The sequence below is a fragment of the Oncorhynchus gorbuscha genome, linkage group LG09, assembly GCF_021184085.1.
Source record: "Oncorhynchus gorbuscha isolate QuinsamMale2020 ecotype Even-year linkage group LG09, OgorEven_v1.0, whole genome shotgun sequence".
In the NCBI taxonomy this organism is placed as follows: domain Eukaryota; kingdom Metazoa; phylum Chordata; class Actinopteri; order Salmoniformes; family Salmonidae; genus Oncorhynchus; species Oncorhynchus gorbuscha.
The window spans coordinates 88709937-88730824 of NC_060181.1; the positions used below are offsets into that span (position 1 = coordinate 88709937).

Sequence of the window (20888 nt, forward strand, 5' to 3'; positions counted from 1 at the left end):
GTAATATGATAGTAGCAACTCCAGTGTGTTGAGTAATATGATAGTAGCAACTCCAGTGTGTTGAGTAATATGCTAGTAGCAACTCCAGTGTGTTGAGTAATATGCTAGTAGCAACTCCAGTGTGTTGAGTAATATGATAGTAGCAACTCCAGTGTGTTGAGTAATATGATAGTAGCAACTCCAGTGTGTTGAGTAATATGCTAGTAGCAACTCCAGTGTGTTGAGTAATATGATAGTAGCAACTCCAGTGTGTTGAGTAATATGCTAGTAGCAACTCCAGTGTGTTGAGTGATATGATAGTAGCAACTCCAGTGTGTTGAGTAATATGCTAGTAGCAACTCCAGTGTGTTGAGTAATATGATAGTAGCAATTCCAGTGTGTTGAGTAATATGATAGTAGCAACTCCAGTGTGTTGAGTAATATGCTAGTAGCAACTCCAGTGTGTTGGGTAATATGATAGTAGCAACTCCAGTGTGTTGAGTAATATGCTAGTAGCAACTCCAGTGTGTTGAGTGATATGATAGTAGCAACTCCAGTGTGTTGAGTAATATGCTAGTAGCAACTCCAGTGTGTTGAGTAATATGATAGTAGCAACTCCAGTGTGTTGAGTAATATGCTAGTAGCAACTCCAGTGTGTTGAGTAATATGATAGTAGCAACTCCAGTGTGTTGAGTAATATGCTAGTAGCAACTCCAGTGTGTTGAGTAATATGCTAGTAGCAACTCCAGTGTGTTGAGTAATATGATAGTAGCAACTCCAGTGTGTTGAGTAATATGCTAGTAGCAACTCCAGTGTGTTGAGTAATATGATAGTAGCAACTCCAGTGTGTTGAGTAATATGCTAGTAGCAACTCCAGTGTGTTGAGTAATATGCTAGTAGCAACTCCAGTGTGTTGAGTAATATGCTAGTAGCAACTCCAGTGTGTTGAGTAATATGCTAGTAGCAACTCCAGTGTGTTGAGTAATATGCTAGTAGCAACTCCAGTGTGTTGAGTAATATGATAGTAGCAACTCCAGTGTGTTGAGTAATATGCTAGTAGCAACTCCAGTGTGTTGAGTAATATGCTAGTAGCAACTCCAGTGTGTTGAGTAATATGATAGTAGCAACTCCAGTGTGTTGAGTAATATGATAGTAGCAACTCCAGTGTGTTGAGTGATATGATAGTAGCAACTCCAGTGTGTTGAGTAATATGATAGTAGCAACTCCAGTGTGTTGAGTAATATGCTAGTAGCAACTCCAGTGTGTTGAGTAATATGATAGTAGCAACTCCAGTGTGTTGAGTAATATGATAGTAGCAACTCCAGTGTGTTGAGTAATATGCTAGTAGCAACTCCAGTGTGTTGAGTAATATGCTAGTAGCAACTCCAGTGTGTTGAGTTATTCTATGAATTTCATAAACAGTTGATAATGAGATATGTCATGAGATATGTCTTACCATCGGACCTGGTTTGCCAATGTTCCCAGGAGGACCTTTCATACCCTACCGTAAAAAACAACAACAGTTGATTGGATTCAAATAGAAATGTGTAATGTGTACGTTTGGCAAAGACTGTACATGGCCACAAAAAAAATATATTTGAAATAATAATTGAGCACTCTAGGTGAATAAAAGCTTGTTATGTGGAGGTATCAATTGTATACCGTTAATTGTGTACTGTATGTAAAAAGCAGCAATACATCTGAGAATGCTATTATTGGCTGTGTGGAATAATGCACTTTATTAAAAGTGTTCTCATTCTTACCGGTATTCCATTAGCTCCTAAGCGGCCTCTCTCCCCAGGCATGCCTCTAGGGCCCTAAAAAGCCATAAGTCATGATTGCTTTTACAGTGGCAGAACAATAAACATATAAATGTAAGAAAAAAGTGACCATTCGAGTACAAGTTTGAATTGGCCGTGAGTTGACGCACGAGGACGAGGCCTTTCTACAGTCCTGCAAATAGGTCCAACTGCTGCTCCTAAGCAACCATGAAGCAACACCATTAGGCTTCATGTCTTATGAATTAAATAGGCTTCTACGAAAAGAAAAGAATAATTTGAAACATTTGTTTTATTTGTTTTATTTTCATAATTTATTAATTAAACTATGCCTGTTAGTTATGCATATTGCATTGTTCATTTTAGACCTGCATTAGACTGTGAAGGATCTGTACTGGTCAAAGCCAACACCAGGTTAGACTGTGAAGGATCTGTACTGGTCAAAGCCAACACCGGGTTAGACTGTGAAGGATCTGTACTGGTCAAAGCCAACACCGGGTTAGACTGTGAAGGACCTGTACTGGTCAAAGCCAACACCGGGTTAGACTGTGAAGGATCTGTACTAGTCAAAGCCAACACCAGGTTAGACTGTGAAGGATCTGGACTGGTCAAAGCCAACACCGGGTTAGACTGTGAAGGATCTGTACTGGTCAAAGCCAACACCGGGTTAGACTGTGAAGGATCTGTACTGGTCAAAGCCAACACCAGGTTAGACTGTGAAGGATCTGTACTGGTCAAAGCCAACACCAGGTTAGACTGTGAAGGATCTGTACTGGTCAAAGCCAACACTAGGTTAGACTGTGAAGGATCTGTACTGGTCAAAGCCAACACCAGGTTAGACTGTGAAGGATCTGGACTGGTCAAAGCCAACACCAGGTTAGACTGTGAAGGATCTGTACTGGTCAAAGCCAACACCAGGTTAGACTGTGAAGGATCTGTACTGGTCAAAGCCAACACCAGGTTAGACTGTGAAGGATCTGTACTGGTCAAAGCCAACACCAGGTTAGACTGTGAAGGATCTGTACTGGTCAAAGCCAACACCAGGTTAGACTGTGAAGGATCTGTACTGGTCAAAGCCAACACCAGGTTAGACTGTGAAGGATCTGTACTGGTCAAAGCCAACACCAGGTTAGACTGTGAAGGATCTGTACTGGTCAAAGCCAACACCAGGTTAGACTGTGAAGGATCTGGACTGGTCAAAGCCAACACCAGGTTAGACTGTGAAGGATCTGTACTGGTCAAAGCCAACACCAGGTTAGACTGTGAAGGATCTGGACTGGTCAAAGCCAACACCAGGTTAGACTGTGAAGGATCTGTACTGGTCAAAGCCAACACCAGGTTAGACTGTGAAGGATCTGGACTGGTCAAAGCCAACACCAGGTTAGACTGTGAAGGATCTGTACTGGTCAAAGCCAACACCAGGTTAGACTGTGAAGGATCTGTACTGGTCAAAGCCAACACCAGGTTAGACTGTGAAGGATCTGGACTGGTCAAAGCCAACACCAGGTTAGACTGTGAAGGATCTGGACTGGTCAAAGCCAACACCAGGTTAGACTGTGAAGGATCTGGACTGGTCAAAGCCAACACCAGGTTAGACTGTGAAGGATCTGTACTGGTCAAAGCCAACACCAGGTTAGACTGTGAAGGATCTGGACTGGTCAAAGCCAACACCAGGTTAGACTGTGAAGGATCTGTACTGGTCAAAGCCAACACCAGGTTAGACTGTGAAGGATCTGGACTGGTCAAAGCCAACACCAGGTTAGACTGTGAAGGATCTGTACTGGTCAAAGCCAACACCAGGTTAGACTGTGAAGGATCTGGACTGGTCAAAGCCAACACCAGGTTAGACTGTGAAGGATCTGGACTGGTCAAAGCCAACACCAGGTTAGACTGTGAAGGATCTGGACTGGTCAAAGCCAACACCAGGTTAGACTGTGAAGGATCTGGACTGGTCAAAGCCAACACCAGGTTAGACTGTGAAGGATCTGGACTGGTCAAAGCCAACACCAGGTTAGACTGTGAAGGATCTGGACTGGTCAAAGCCAACACCAGGTTAGACTGTGAAGGATCTGGACTGGTCAAAGCCAACACCAGGTTAGACTGTGAAGGATCTGGACTGGTCAAAGCCAACACCAGGTTAGACTGTGAAGGATCTGGACTGGTCAAAGCCAACACCAGGTATGCATCCACCATTTTGCTTTCACCTATCTTATCTTTTTGATTGGTGCAGAAGTTGAGAAATCTTCTAATGATCAAATAGCAAATTGCTATCAACATAACAGTTGCTCTATTTATGTCAGTGGTCTTTGCTTTAAATTGATATCAACATTACAGTCACTCTATTTATCTTAGTGTTCTTTGCCATGATTTGCATTTTGTCAGAGACAGCACAAGTGGTTAGTACACAATACTGTATATTTAAAATATGTTCCACTTACCATAGGGCCAGGTGTGCCAATCGGACCAGTGGGGCCTAATGCACCCTAAGAGATCGATGACAGAAACATTGCATTGATTAATACATGCTTAGCAACACTCTACAGCACGTGCCCAAACTCATTACGCACAGGGATGAGATTCTACAGTTCTTCGCTCCACCCTTCTACTTGATTGATTAATTAAGACACAGACACAATGATAACACACACACACACGTATGGATGTTGAGTTGTAGATATGTGGTAGTAGAGTAGAGACCTGAGGGAACATACATCATGTGTTGTGAAGGTCTTCATTTAAAGAAGAAAACAATAAACCAGGAGACACTCAACCCTTCTGTGGAATCAGTTGGACACCCTGATCTACAGGAATGTATAGTTATACGTATCATATATTATCTGTTATCTGAATGAAACTGATGTATCATGACTAGAAATAACTATGGGGTCTACATGAATCATGAAACCAGTTAGTTATAACATAATATCTATATGAATATCACTGTCAGTTATAAAACCAGTCAGTTATAACATAATATATATATGAATATCACTGTCAGTTATAAAACCAGTTAGTTATAACATAATATCTATATGAATATCACTGTCAGTCATAAAACCAGTTAGTTATAACATAATATGTAGATTGTCTACCACTATCAGTTATAAAACCAGTTAGTTATAACATAATATCTATATGAATATCACTGTCAGTTATAAAACCAGTTAGTTATAACATAATATCTATATGAATATCACTGTCAGTCATAAAACCAGTTAGTTATAACATAATATGTAGATTGTCTACCACTATCAGTTATAAAACCAGTTAGTTATAACATAATATCTATATGAATATCACTGTCAGTTATAAAACCAGTTAGTTATAACATAATATCTATATGAATATCACTGTCAGTTATAAAACCAGTTAGTTATAACATAATATCTATATGAATATCACTGTCAGTTATAAAACCAGTTAGTTATAACATAATATGTAGATTGTCTACCTTGGATCCGACACTTCCAGTTTCTCCTCTTAAACCCATTGGACCTGAGTGACCCTGAAAGATGGAATGTGTATTTCTCCATTAATAATAACAATAATAATAATAATAATAATAATACATTTCATTTGTATAGTGTTTTTAATTACAGCGTTAGCTCAAAGCTCTAAATAGGCAAAAATATATATATATTGAATGGGGTTATACTTACTCTATGGCCTTTCAATCCCGGAGGCCCAGGTGTCCCTGGAAATCCTCTAGCTCCCTGAAATACATTACATGGTAATTGAGTACAGCATTTCAGTCATGTTAGTAATCATTTCAAGCATAAGACTTCTATTGATATAAAACTTACTGCCGATCCAGGGAATCCCATCTCTCCTGAATTTCCAGCTTTCCCTGCTTCTCCCTAGGATGACATCACAAGAGATGAGTAGCATTTACTGAGTATAAAGGGTGACGTTTCTTACACATCACGGGGGAGTAAGGATAGCATGCCTTCAATATAGTATGTTCATGTCTTTTGAGATTGTTTCTGTTGGGAAGGTTATTGTGACACAGAGCATCTGGAATGCAGTCCATCTTGGAATGCGGTCCATGGAATGCAGTCCATCTTTGAATACAGTCCATGGAAATGCAGTCCATCTTGGAATGCGGTCTATGGAATGCAGTCCATCTTGGAATGAGGTCTATGAAATGCAGTCCATCTTGGAATGCGGTCCATGGAATGCAGTCCATCTTGGAATACAGTCCATGGAAATGCAGTCCATCTTGGAATGCAGTCCATGGAATGCAGTCCATCTTGGAATACAGTCCATGGAAATGCAGTCCATCTTGGAATGCAGTCCATGGAATGCAATCCATCTTTGAATGCAGTCCATGGAAATGCAGTCAATCTTTGAATGCAGTCCATGGAATGCAGTCCATCTTTGAATGCAGTCCATGGAAATGCAGTCCATCTTGGAATGCAGTCCATGAAAATGCAGTCCATCTTTGAATGCAGTCCATGGAAATGCAGTCCATCTTTGAATGCAGTCCATGGAATGCAGTCCATCTTTGAATGCAGTCCATGGAAATGCAGTCCATCTTTGAATGCAGTCCATGGAAATGCAGTCCATCTTTGAATGCAGTCCATGGAAATGCAGTCCATCTTTGAATGCAGTCCATGGAAATGCAGTCCATCTTTGAATGCAGTCCATGGAAAGCAGTCCATCTTTGAATGCAGTCCATGGAAAGCAGTCTATCTTTGAATGCAGTCCATGGAAAGCAGTCCATCTTTGAATGCAGTCCATGGAAAGCAGTCCATCTTTGAATGCAGTCCATGGAAAGCAGTCCATCTTTGAATGCAGTCCATGGAAAGCAGTCCATCTTTGAATGCAGTCCATGGAATGCAGTCCATCTTTGAATGCCATCATGGAAATGCAGTCCATCTTTGAATGCAGTCGATGGAATGGCATCAGTGCTTCTGGTGAACAGAGATGAGAGTTTACTCACGTCTTCACCCGGCTTTCCTGGTGGCCCTTCAGGTCCCCTTTGTCCAGGTTGACCCTACAACAGAAGATTATGATAAGACATTATATAATGCATTATAAGACATTATAATGCATTATAAATAATATAAATAATAAATAAATAATAAATAATAAATAATATAAGACATTATATAATATAAGACATTATATAATGCATTATAAATAATATATTATAATAATATATTATATCTGTCAGCTTAATGTCGAGTGTTTACCAGGAGATGTAATGGTCAACATAAACAGTTGCACATATTGTATAGTCTGCCACTTTTGTGTTGTATGTTTTCCAGAAGATGGATGTGACGACTGTGGTGCCAACATGACTCAAGGTGCTATTCTTTATAGACACATAGTTGAGAATGGTTGCAATAAACAGGGAACACCGGACCAGAAACAGAACATGTGACAAGGAGAAGGTTGTCATACCATGTGACCTGGATCACCAACTTCCCCATGGGGTCCTTGCGGTCCAGAATGGCCCTGAGAGAGAGAGCGAGAGAAAGAGGGAGGGAGAGAGAGAACAAAGAGAGTGAACAGCTTGCTCCAAATATAATTGTTTGAAATTATTTTTTTCAGTCGTTGTTTTTAACTTACAGGGTTTCCATTTGGCCCAGGAGGTCCTCTTGCTCCTGCCTCTCCCTAAAACACAGGTTGCATAATTGTACACAGAATCATAAACGTTATGAGCCCACTAACACCGATAGTTCAACAAATTCAAAACATACACCAACATCACCATAAAAGCTAAATTATCCAAGCCATAGTAAATAAATATGGCACAAGAAACTTGTGTGATCCAATATGGTTCCACTGCACCCTTCTTACCCTAGTTCCTGGCATCATGGCCATTTGCCCGGCTGATTTCTCATCCCCAAATCCTCCAGCCATCTGAGCTCCCAGTCCCTGGTGAAACAGAACAGTGATTTACATTATTGGATATTCAACCTGAAACTCAGAGGACATCTCCTCTCCTGTCCTGTGTGTTATGAAATCTTCAGGGATCCTGTGGTTCTGTGTTGCAGCCACAGCGCCTGAAAAACCTGCCTTGAGGAGTACTGGAAACATATAGAAGACCAGCAGTGTCCAGTCTGCAGGAGGATCTCCTAAATGACTTTCCCAGCAGTGAACCTTACCCTGAAGAGGCTGTGTGGGGGCTTCCTACAGAAGAGGAGCTCCAGAGGCTCTGCACTCAACACAAAGAGAAACTCAAGCTCTTCTGTCCGGAGGATCAACAGCCTGTCTGTTTAGTGTGTCGGGATTCAAGAACACACACAGGACACAAGTTCTGTCCCATATTTGAAATTGTCCAGGATCACAAAGAAAGAGTAAAGGTTGAACTGGAGCTCTTGAAGGAGAAGCTGGGACTTTTTACTGAAGCCAAACTAACCTGTCATCAAACAGCGAAGTACATAAGACAGGCCGATTTTACACAAATGCAGATCAGGATAGAGTTTGATGATCTTCGGAAAATTCTGCTAAATGAAGAGGAAGGAGGCCAGGATACGTACTCTAAGGGAGGAAGAGAAGGAGAAGATTTGGATGGTAAATGAGAAGACTGAAGAGATTACCAAAGTTATTTCGAGTCTTTCAGATCAGAGCCGTAGAGGAGTGTCTAAAGGGTGACTATATCCCCTTCCAGGAGAGATACAAGGACATTCTATACAAGGCCAGATCCCAGTCCACAGTAGCAGATCCACAACTGCACTCAGGAGCACAAATAAATTTGGGCAAACACCTGTAGACCTCCACAAGTCTGGTTCATCCTTGGGAGCAATTTCCAAATGCCCGAAGGTACCACATTCATCTGTACAAACAATAGTACGCAAGTATAAACAGCATGGGACCATGCAGCCGTCATACCGCTCAGGAAGGAGACGCGTTCTATGTGCTAGAGATGAACGTACTTTGGTGCGAAAAGTGCAAATCAATCCCAGAACAACAGCAAAGGACCTTGTGAAGATGCTGGAACAAACGGGTACAAAAGTATCTATATCCACAGTAAAACGAATCATATATCATCATGACCTGAAAGGCTGCTCAGCAAGGAAGAAGCCACTGCTCCAAAACTGCCATAAAAAATATGGTTTGTAACTGCACATAGGAACAAAGATCGTACTTTCTGGAGAAATGTCCTCTGGTCTCATGAAACAAAATAGAACAGTTTAGCCATAATGACCATCGTTATGTTTGGAGGAAAATGGGGGAGGATTGCAAGCCGAAGAACACCATCCCAACCGTGAAGCACGGGGGTGGCAGCATCATGTTGTGGGGGTGCTTTTCTGCAGGAGGGATTGGGGGAGGAAAATGATGTGGATATATTGAGGCAACATCTCAAGACATCAGTCAGGGAAGAATACACTACATGATGGTAATGCTTAACAATAACGTTGCCTTTAGAAAGGGTTTATACTTATTGACAGTCAATTAAACATTTATAGACATGTTATACACTTGAGATGATACATGCTTATGAGGGGTGGGTATTGTGGTACATACTCCTGGTGGACCCTGGTTTCCTGCAGGCCCTGGTTCTCCTGGGTTTCCAGGCACACCAGGCTCTCCGTCGTATCCTGCTTGTCCACGCAGCCCCTTTAGATAGATCATGTTAATTTAAGCAGGATGAAGCAACCCATAAGAAGTAAATACTGTGTCATTCATTAAGTGGCAAAAGGTAAACTTGTTACTGTGTAAACCTCTTTTCCCCCCCCTCTCAACTCTTGTATTGATATCAGTGACCCCTGAGATCTCCATTTATGTTTAGTAGCGTAATGTGTAGACAGTCATATTGTCTTGTGTTCTAAAGCAGGTTTTCTAGTTGATACGCAATAACAGTGGAGGATTAAAGTAGACACAATGAGAAACAAAACATAAATCATGAGAGGTACACCGAGGACATATTATGTCATAAATCATAAAGAGTAATGATGTTCTGCTAAATGTATGTGCTCAATTGGATCAGCATTCCAATGAGAGGGACATGTTCATTCATCATTTAGGTTTTTGTTGTGAACTGAATTTAAATGAAATACATACATTTGCCGAATGGGTCTTTTGGGAGTGCAAACCAATGATAATGTAATGTCATTGAAACTGAAAATAAATGGTGTGTTGATTGTTTGTTTGTTTTTATCCCAGTGTTTTTCAGCACAGAGAAAAATCTCCACACAGTGCACAGTATATCATTGATTGTCTGCAGTCTTTAACAGGTCATGTACTGTTGATTATCTTTGAAGATACTGTATTCTATTTGAGCATAACAATGAAAGCCATTTTTTTAAATTTTATGTCCATAATTACATACATTAGTTGCTTCTCTGAAATACCCTAATTCAATAGAGACTGAGTAGTATGTAAATTGTCATGTCTCAGCTTGGTTGTCCTGGAGAGGAAATGACACCATTAAGGCTGTGTTATACCTGCCATTATATAATGACTAAATACTACTTTAGCATATTTTCCAAATCAAGCTACATGACATTGGGTTTTTATAAGACAAGCTCTGTGTGGACTGCACAGTTGGGGCCACATGGATCACTTCTGAGGGGGTGTCACAGAAAAGGGTTTGCTGATCATACTATTTAGGTCCAGAAAAGGGAATGATTAAGGATTTGCGATTTGGCAAAGATCCAACTTGTATTGAAACTCACTATTTTTTGTTGTTGTCAACGTGTCAATGTAAATAAGTATACAGTACAGAACTCCAGCGTAGCAACAACGTGATGTATTTGCTCTACATGCATCCTAGAGGTGTGTGTGTTTTCACAAGTCATGTTTGGAACGTACAGGTCTTCCTTTCTGGCCTCGGTCCCCTCTGAATCCTGGAGATCCGGGAGGCCCCTGTTGTCCAACAAAAAGAACGGATGGGAAAAGCCACACTAATGTCCCTTCATTAATCACATGATGGCATCATTACTGATATGGAGGAAAGTCATTATTGATGCTCTGTCAAGTACAGGTAGGTAACTGTGTTGTAGGTAACTGTGCTCTTCTGCCATCTAGAGTTGACTGAAAGAGTCTTACAAAATCCACACCACAAGTGAGAAACAACTGGTAAAAAACATACGCCTTAAAGCTGTATTTTAGTGAATTTCGACAAAGCACTATATCACAAACTCAGTGTATAATAGATTCTGAAAACAAAGTGATCTATAAGCTTACCATAGGCCCAGGACGACCTCTGATCCCAGTCACCTGTGGTACATCTCCAGGTTCTCCTTTCTGACCCTACAAATTAAGAGCAAGATTGCAGATGTTGCTTCACTGTTAAAATCAAGTTAGTAACAAGATATTGTAAAGATGTTTAATAATCACAAGGAGATCGTAAAGCTTACCCTGTAGACTCTGCCAACATCTGAAAATGACAGAACAGACATAAACAATTATCTTACAAAAGCCTGTAGTCTACCGTGTCATGACTGTCATCAGTGTATTAGTGTCATCTGTGCCATGACTGTCATCAGTGTATTAGTGTCATCTGTGCCATGACTGTCATCAGTGTATTAGTGTCATCTGTGCCATGACTGTCATCTGTGCCATGACTGTCATCTGTGCCATGACTGTCATCTGTGCCATGAGTTTCATCTGTGCCATGACTGTCATCTGTGCCATGAGTGTCATCTGTGCCATGACTGTCATCTGTGCCATGAGTGTCATCTGTGCCATGACTGTCATCTGTGCCATGACTGTCATCTGTGCCATGACTGTCATCTGTGCCATGAGTGTCATCTGTGCCATGACTGTCATCTGTGTATTAGTGTCATCTGTGTCATCTGTGCCATGAGTGTCATCTGTGCCATGACTGTCATCTGTGCCATGACTGTCATCTGTGTCATCTGTGCCATGAGTGTCATCTGTGCCATGAGTGTCATCTGTTCCATTAGTGTCATCTGTGCCATGAGTGTCATCTGTGCCATGACTGTCATCTGTGTCGTCTGTGCCATGAGTGTCATCTGTGCCATGACTGTCATCAGTGTCATCTGTGTATTAGTGTAGTAGTAGTTACACATTCAAACACAGTTCATACTGGGTTCTCTCATAACCAATGTGTGTCTTTGTCATGACTTGGGGTCACTACAGATTTCCAGTCACCCTTTCCGACCGCTCACCGGGTCTGCCATTGCCACTGGTGTCTGTGCTGCCCTCGCTCTGGCAGATGGGACAGCACTCGCCCTCGGGGATGATCACTTTCTCACAGTTGGAGAGCTCATCGCACTGGATCTCGTCGCACAGGACGGCGCCGTTGTCGCACACGCAGATCCGACAAGGCTCCGGTTTCCAAATGTCTCGGTTGGTGTACACCTGGCCATCAACCGTGCAGCCCAGGTCATCTCCTGTGGAGGGCGGAACAGACAGGAAAGGTTAGACAGAAAAGGTCAGACAGGAAAGGCCAGACAGGAAAGGTCACACAGGAAAGGTCACACAGGGAAAGGTCAGAAAGGGAAAGGACAGACAGGAAAGGTTAGAAAGGGATGGGTCAGACAGTAGAGGTCAGACAGGAAAAGTCACACAGGGAAAGGTCAGACAGGAAATGTCAAACAGGAAAGATCATGGAGGAAAGGTCAGATAGGAAAGGTTAGAGAGGGATGGGTCAGACAGTAGAGGTCAGACAGGAACAATCAGACAGGTAAGGTCAGACTGGGAAAGGTCAGACAGGGAAAGATCAGACAGGAAAGGTCAGACAGGAAAGGTCAGACAGGAAAGGTCAGACAGGAAAGGTCAGACAGGAAAGGTCAGACTGGGAAAGGTCAGACTGGGAAAGATCAGACAGGAAAGATCAGACAGGAAAGGTCAGACAGGAAAGGTCAGACAGGGAAAGATCAGACAGGAAAGGTCAGACAGGAAAGGTCAGACAGGAAAGGTCAGACAGGAAAGGTCAGACAGGAAAGGTCAGACAGGAAAGATCAGACAGGAAAGGTCAGATAGGAAAGGTCAGACAGGAAAGGTCAGACAGGAAAGATCAGACAGGAAAGGTCAGACAGGAAAGGTCAGACAGGAAAGGTCAGACAGGAAAGGTCAGACAGGAAAGGTCAGACAGGAAAGATCAGACAGGAAAGGTCAGACAGGAAAGGTCAGACAGGAAAGGTCAGCAGGGAACATGAGCAACAGAAAGGAACTGTGATGGGTAGGAGCATATTAGAGAGATCTGCATTTCTGAGAACAGGGACAGGAAGAAGTTGAACACAAAGAATTGGACCGCTGCTCTTAAAATTCACATTAAGGATAATGTGGTGTCATTGTTCATTTGTACAATGTGTTATCGCTAGATGCTACAATCATAGGCAGAAGGCAAAGAGGATGCCTAGTTCTGGGTTACTACATTAACACAGACGTTACATGTTGAAAAATGTAATAAATGCCACAGTCCAGAACTGAGATAGATCAATATGAAGACACTAGTCATTGAAAGCGATGCACTGGTTAAATGTTATACTTCAGACTTTTTTAGTGGCTTGTGAACATGTTCTCATAGCTCTCTTCCTCTTGGCTTCCTGTGTGGCTTCATGAGAGATTACATGTTTCCTCATTGGACATCGCAAAACCTTCTGCTTTCTTTACTGGCAGGCAGTATCACCAACAACAAAATGAACACAAACCCAATTGGACACTTTAAACACAGAAGAATAAATGCAATGTTAGTGTAACAGAATCGTATTATTCTGAATCCTTAATCAACAACAGGTAACTGTGTTTAGAGGTAATGTGGAGCATGTGTTTTCCATTAGGTACTTGATAACATCTCAGTTCAACTGCAGGAAGAAGAGGGTTCTGGAAAAGGTGACTGTCGGTTGTAGTAAAGTCTCCCCACTGTCAGACATGAGCTAACTTCCTCCAATGGAATGCCTTGAAAACCTGACTCACAAAAATGACCCAGCCACCAATGAAAAATGTCCCCGCATAGATCTACCAATAAAATACTAAATGTTTATTACACACACACAGAAAAGTAGTGGAAAAGGGATATTAAACAGTAATGGTGCTCTATAAAACACAAACAATCTTGAGTGCTTATGTGAATTTACAACAAAATTTAATGGGTTTACCTGGTCTAACTACCCCAAATGCAGGAGAGTCTTGGCTATATTTTTTTAACCTTTATTCAATTAGGCAAGTCAGTTAAGAACAAATTCTTATTTTCAATGATGGCCTATGAACAGTGGGTTAACTGCCTGTTCAGGGGCAGAACGACAGATTTTGTACCTTGTCAGCACAGGGATTTGAATTTACAACCTTTCGGTTACTAGTCCCCATATCAAGAAAAGCTCCCACTTGTTTTTAACACGATATGACACCCACCTACTTATTGATTATGATTCACATTTTTATCTACTTCATTATTTATTGAATTTCTTCTCTACCAGGTTAGTAAGTTTACTGAGAAGAACACATTCTCATTCACAGCAACAACCTGATGGAGACTTGCAGGGGAAAGGAGAGCGGTTGAACTTTACTTTAGGGCACATTAGCATTTCTAGGTAGTCATGACAACTGACACACAAAACATAAACAAACGTATCATTCGACTGAGTTGATGGAGAAAAGGGGACTTGAAGGTCCTTTACCTGTTCTCGTTATAAACACCAGGTGGCATCCCTGAGCTTTATAGGTAACCATTTGACAAGAACAAGCCTCAGACTCAGAGTGCCAGAGGAACATATCTACCAGGCCAACAGCTCTCACAAGAATCTACTTTATATTTCCACGTATTACTTAAGTTCCTCAGTGTGCTGTGAGATCTGACTGGGAGGAAACAGACTGAGCCGTCGGCTATGTCATCACCTTGGCACTGTGGGGTTAACGGATCAATCTAGATTAGCTCGTCTGCTAAATGAACCATCTGTTATCTCACTCTGCAACATATACAAAACGGCCACAGGAAGAGTTTAGCCTAAAACTGTCGACTCCATCTAAGATGGATGCCGTAGACGATGACCAACATTTTATAAAATTATGACAACGTTATGACAAAAACTATACACAAAATTTATCCTGGAATCCTCGGTACACCATGATCTTATTCTGGGGTGGCCTAGTGGTTAGAGTGGTTGACCAGTAACTGCAAGATTGCAAGTTCAAACCCCTGAGCTGACAAGGTAGAAATTTGTCATTCTGCCCTTGAACAGGCAGTTAACCCACTGTTCCCAGGCCATCATTGAAAATAAGAATTTGTTCTTAACTGACTTGCCTAGTTAAATAAAGGTAAAATATTTTTAAAAATCTGATTATTAGAAGAAGATAAAGTGCATAAAAGTGTCTGACTTCACAGTACTGTGTTGTCAACTCCAGGGGTTTCCAAACCCAGGTCGTTAACAGAGAGAACATTTTGCAGGTTTGAATATTATTTCCTGCAATTGTATGAATTTTGCCAAGAGGTGCTGTGAACATTTTGCTGACCCCCACAGTTTGGGAACCACTGGTATACTAAACAAAGAGAGGAGAGAACAGATAAGGGGAACCAAATACTCTTATTCTGGGAACTGGATCAAACTAGAGAGCCAGTGGGATGATGTAACTGATACCACCAATCATTTTTAAACATGCCTTAGCAAAACACAATGCGGACGGTATAGCCATCTCAAATTAAAGGAAACTACAGCCTTGGATAAGCTACAATATGGCGAAGTGATCAAATTTAATGGCTAATGTCTAATCTTATAATTGAGGGTACCATAATTCAAGGTATTTCGCCTGCCCTGATGAATGTCTGTGATTATGAGTCATGCCGCCCACATCGGCTCCACACACACACACACACACACACACACACACACACACACACACACACACACACGCACGCACGCACGCACGCACGCGCACACACACACACACACACACACACACACACACACACACACACACACACACACACACACACACACACACACACACACACACACACACACACACACACACACACACACACACACACACACACACACACACACACACCACAACAGACACCCACCCCTAGGTCTCAGAAGATCTCCCCCCTGTCAGAATTTATCCATAGAGCCTGCCCTGCACCATGTCTCGCGTGAGATAACGGAAAACGACCCTCTGATACTCAGCAGGGTTCGCTACGCCTTTTATCATCATTCTTTATCTCTGAACCTCTGTTTGTAACCAGCTGTGTTGTCTCTACACTAGTCTAGGCTCTTTAGACTGTAGGCAGTAGGCAGTAGGTAGTAGGCAGTAGGCAGTAGACAGTAGGCGGTAGACTGTAGACAGTAGACAGTAGACAGTAGAAGTAGACAGTAGGCGGTAGACTGTAGACAGTAGACAGTAGACAGTAGACAGTAGACAGTAGACAGTAGGTAGTACACAGTAGGTAGTAGGCAGTAGACAGTAGGCAGTAGGCAGTAGGCAGTAGGCAGTAGACAGTTTCCAGCTCATTTGTGTTCTATCTCCTGAAAGACATTTGACAAGTCTGAATGTCCCGGGATAAAGCTCTGCTGCCCTGCCTCCAGGTACTGTACATAACTAAAGCAAGCACTTTGTTTAAACTTGATTCCCCGTTAAATGACCAGTTTCCAGGCTATTGCTCTGTGAAAATGCACGTTTGGATGAATTTAATCAATAAAACACTGGAACAAACAAAGAAAAAGTCATATTCATATGAATCCAAAAATCAAACATGTTTTTGCAAAGCAGAGCAACTTAGTAAATACATTTTCATTCGTACATTCCACCGTAGGAATCGAACCCACAACCATGGCATTGCAAGTGCCATGCTCTACTAAATGAGCCACACGGGACCATGTAGATGGATCATCTCCCTAACTGTGCAGACGTATTCGTTTCCTAACCATGTAGATGGATTATTATTACAGGCAAGAACATCTTAACTAGATGTACACATGATCTACACATGATCTACACACGATCTACACACGATCTACACAAAATGTAACCAGTTGTAAATACACTTCTATAAACTACAGAAGAATAAAAATGTCCAACTGGCCCTGTCAAGCGAAGCCATAGACCGCAGAGCTTGGAAAGTACCATTTTCCCTGTTGGGGTTTCGAAAGAGGGTGTCGGGAGCATTTGAAGTTTACAGTGAGAGAAGTGAGGTTTGCTGGGCGGTCTTAAAACCTCAGTGCAGGCCAGAGTAAGGAGGGGGTGGTTAACTTTTCCTCCCCCTCAGCTTAATTCATCACAGGTTCCGTACTTTCAGCAGACGCCACATAAACCGGATAATCGTGACAACGGTGAAAAGGCATGCTCGTCTGATGCATATTTTCCATTAGTGTTCTCACTCAGTCGGTTGGTTTCCCCCACTGTTCTACAACATTTACTTTCCCAGGTTTCTGAGAGAATGAGAGAATGTCTGGCTGTGTTCTTTGTACTACAGACTCACCAGACTGTTAGACGTTCCTCAGGGGGAACAAAAGCCAGATAACAATGAACCACAACATTCGACACTGAAACCATGTCACACATCTATGACAACTTGGAATAATCAGTGGGTAAGTGTGTAATACAATCATACATCAGGCTGCATTTAAAAATATATATTTTTAAGCTTTATTTAACCAGGCAAGTCCCAATCACAGCCGGTTGTGTTACAGCCTGGAATTGAACCAGAGTGTGTAGTAACACCGCTTGCACTGAGTTGCAGTGCCTTAGACCGCTGCGCCGCTCGGGAGCCCAGGAAATGGTGACTTTATGGATTTTCCCTGGTTAATGCGGAAAAACTCATGACACTGTGTTTGGGGAGTAGATTGTTGCAGCCAGAAGTCTAGAGGTTAAAACATGACCTTATGGAAACAATGAGTCATTTAAACTCTCTCTTTTCCAAGGACTCAATGCCAGCCAAACTGTTTCAGAAAGTAGGCTTACGTTTGTTTAAAATGAGCAAGATGTCCCGACTGCTCTGTCAGGTGTCAGACTCATTCAAAAGCAGCCTAATCCTTGTACTAAGACTTAATCCTTTTAAATATTGATGGTTTTCTTTATAGCCTGAACTGATCTGTCATCTGGCAGGACCAGAATGTTCCGGCTGACTTTGCCTTCTTTCCCAGGTCATGCAGATGAGTTCCAGCTGCTGCGGCAGCTGTGCATGCCTGCTTTGAACCATCTGGTGGCGGACATAAATCTTCCAGTCCCTGCTCCCCCCCCCCCCTCCTATAATTGGTTCACTGATTCATCTATCCAGGACAGTGATTGGTCACAAACAACTGTGTCACAATTTTATCTACTGAGCTTAGTGAATGCTTCATAGCCCTTTATAACAGCTAGGTAGATGTTTCACAAACCATTCATAAGCCATAACCATAATATGAAGGGTGATATGACAGGTCCTTACATGACCTCCACGTGACAGAAGTATTATTATGTGTGAAGGTTACGAAGGCTTTATTAAGCCTTCATGACAACCTTGTGTAAAGTTGCATTCCACTGTTGTTCTGAAATTGGTGTTAAGCACTCCGACATGTTGACCTGCCTTGTCAGCAACTAGTTACTAGAGTGTCAGTTCAAAGTGAACATAAACCCTATGATTATACCTGTCCCTTTGTTAGTGTGACTAGAAGAGATGACTCCCTTCATTTTATAAAGATATCTGTGTGTCTGTAAAAACATATTCCATGTGAGGTATGAGCATTGGGGATTATAGGCAAACCTTGTTGGCGCAAGAGAACATTGTTGCTTCTGGTTTGAACACGCACCTCACCTTCCCTTCTCTTCTCTTCCACAAACATGGCTAGGGGATGGGGGTGGGGCTAGGGGATGGGTAGTGGGGATGGGGCTAGGGGATGGGTAGTGGGGATGGGGCTAGGGGATGGGTAGTGGGGATGGGGCTAGGGGATGGGTAGTGGGGATGGGGCTAGGGGATGGTGGTGGGGCTAGGGGATGGGGGTGGGGCTAGGGGATGGGGGTGGGGCTAGGGGATGGGTAGGGGGATGGGGCTAGGGGATGGGTAGTGGGGATGGGGCTAGGGGATGGGGGTGGGACTAGGGGATGGGGGTGGGGCTAGGGGATGGGGGTGGGGCTAGGGGATGGGTAGTGGGGATGGGGAAGGAAGGACAGCCAGGAAAGTTAAATTAAAAAGTAGCTGATTACACGTCTGTGCCTCTTTTCCTTCTGGAGCTGTCTCTGACAGCCGGGTCTTCCAGTAAAGAAACACAACACACTGCTGTGGTTCCCACCATGTTGGCTTGGATGAATGTGGTCACTCAAAATTACCCCCTTCTACTGACTCCTAGTTTTCCATTGTCTCTATTCCACACAACTCAACTATGGTCAACTGCTGTCTACACTGGGTTCAAAATGTTTTCAAATATTTCAAGGTTTGCTTCTTTGCATTTTCCTTGTAGAATGGAACCAATTGCATAATCCAAAATGTGCAAACCCTGCCTATAGATAGCACCACAAGCAGGCTCAACAAAGCCCTCAAAATCTTAGAAATAATTCAAATACTATTTGGCATGTTGCAATGTACACTAACTTTCTCAAACTGTTGCCAAAAGTTGGAAGCACAGAATCGTCTAAAATGTCATTGCATGCTTTAGCGTTAAGATTTTCCTTCGCTGTAACTAAGGGGCCTATTCCTCCTCCACCAAACTTTACAGTTGACACTATACATTCGGCCAGGTATCGTTCTCCTGGCATCCATCAAACCCAGATTCGTCTGTCGTACTGTCAGATCGTGAAGCATGATTCATCACAACAGAGGACACATTTCCACTTCTCCAGAGTCCAATCATGGCGGGCTTTACACCACTCCAGCTGACACTTGGCATTGTACATGGTGATCTTGTTAGTGAGTATTGCAACTGAGAACAGACAATTTGTATGCTCTACGTGCTTCAGCGCTCGGTGGTCCCGCTCTTGTGTGGCCTACCAATTCGCAACTGAGCCGTTGTTGCTCCTAGATGTTTCCACTTCACAATAATAGCACTTGCAGTTGCTCGAGGCAGCTCTAGCAGTGCAGAAAGTTTATGAGCTGACTTGTTGGAAAGGTGGAGCCACGTTGAAATTCACTGAGCTCTTCAGTAAGGCCTTTCTACTGCCAATGTTTGTCTATGGTGATTGCATGACTGTGTGCTCGATTTCATACACCTGTCAGCAAGGGGTGTTGCTGAAATAGCCGGATCCACTAATTTGAAGAGGTGTCCACATATTTTGTATATACTGTATAGTTTAAGTGCATTGCCTGAGATGTCCCTCTTAGTTAGAGGTTGAATCTTTACAGTAATACTATGGTATTCAAGGCTTTTGAGTAACTATAATATGTGGAAAACATATTTAGTCGGCTATACTTATACTAGATTTGAAAGTAATGGGGCCCTGGGGAAGATTATGGGATGAGAGCAGTAAATGGGACTTCACATAATCATATCAAAGATGACTAAAAGCTACAGTAACAGACTAGGTTTTTCTCTTGTGCACAACTGAATTTGTGCAAAGCAAAGTTATTCCAGGGAATTAAGAGCAATGGGGAGCAAGCCATCCATCTGAAAATTGTCAACCAGCAGTGCATCAAAGGAAGAATTATAAAAGCCATATACTTGGGAGCATTCAATCATCTACTGTAGCAAGGTTCAACAATATGCCCGTTACTGAATAGAATAACCTTGAAGGACATTGGTCTTGCCTTGGTTTACCTCATGGTGGCATTTGGCTCTGTCACCATACATGGTTTGTGTGTTTGCTTTTTTTCACTTTCAGATGAATTACAGCCCTCTGACCACAACGTCAGTGATGTTGAGCATATGACATATAATTTAGGGTATCATAACACACTTGGCACATAAACACAGGCATGCCGAAGAACACGGATCAAAGAGTAGGATACAATATGATTCATCTGTATTGAAAAGCCCATGAACTCTCCTTAACCTGAACCAGCTGTGGGATACTTAGCCTGTCTGTAACTGTAATGAATTTCCATTTCACTCCAAAGTTGTCTTGAATGGCATATCGTATTGTGAGATAAATGATTGTCACAATCCAGAACTGACATGACCTAGAGGTTGAACGGAGGAAAACCTCTGTGTGTATAGTGATGATCGTCATGACATCATTTGCGTATATGTTTAAAGGTGTGAAAATAAACATACACAGGTAAAACATTTGTCTGAAAAGGTGTAGGTTAACCTGTTGAATTTCTAACCATGTGATTTCCACATCGTCTCAGATGGTGTCCACTAG

General features: G+C 42.3%; 1 protein-coding gene across 1 annotated transcript in view; it reads right to left on the reverse strand.

Moving 5' to 3' along the window:
• LOC124044240 (collagen alpha-2(V) chain-like) overlaps nucleotides 1–20888 on the reverse strand; it is a 57734-nt gene that overhangs the window by 15974 nt on the left and 20872 nt on the right. The window contains exons 2-16 of the mRNA XM_046363847.1: nucleotides 11843–12067; nucleotides 11069–11088; nucleotides 10896–10961; nucleotides 10521–10574; nucleotides 9234–9326; nucleotides 7563–7640; nucleotides 7332–7376; nucleotides 7164–7217; nucleotides 6700–6753; nucleotides 5561–5614; nucleotides 5417–5470; nucleotides 5209–5262; nucleotides 4196–4240; nucleotides 1743–1796; nucleotides 1436–1480 (exon numbers count right to left, since the gene is read on the reverse strand). Coding sequence (XP_046219803.1) covers nucleotides 1436–1480; nucleotides 1743–1796; nucleotides 4196–4240; nucleotides 5209–5262; nucleotides 5417–5470; nucleotides 5561–5614; nucleotides 6700–6753; nucleotides 7164–7217; nucleotides 7332–7376; nucleotides 7563–7640; nucleotides 9234–9326; nucleotides 10521–10574; nucleotides 10896–10961; nucleotides 11069–11088; nucleotides 11843–12067 — 995 coding nt within the window. The remainder of the gene's footprint in view (nucleotides 1–1435; nucleotides 1481–1742; nucleotides 1797–4195; nucleotides 4241–5208; nucleotides 5263–5416; nucleotides 5471–5560; nucleotides 5615–6699; nucleotides 6754–7163; nucleotides 7218–7331; nucleotides 7377–7562; nucleotides 7641–9233; nucleotides 9327–10520; nucleotides 10575–10895; nucleotides 10962–11068; nucleotides 11089–11842; nucleotides 12068–20888) is intronic.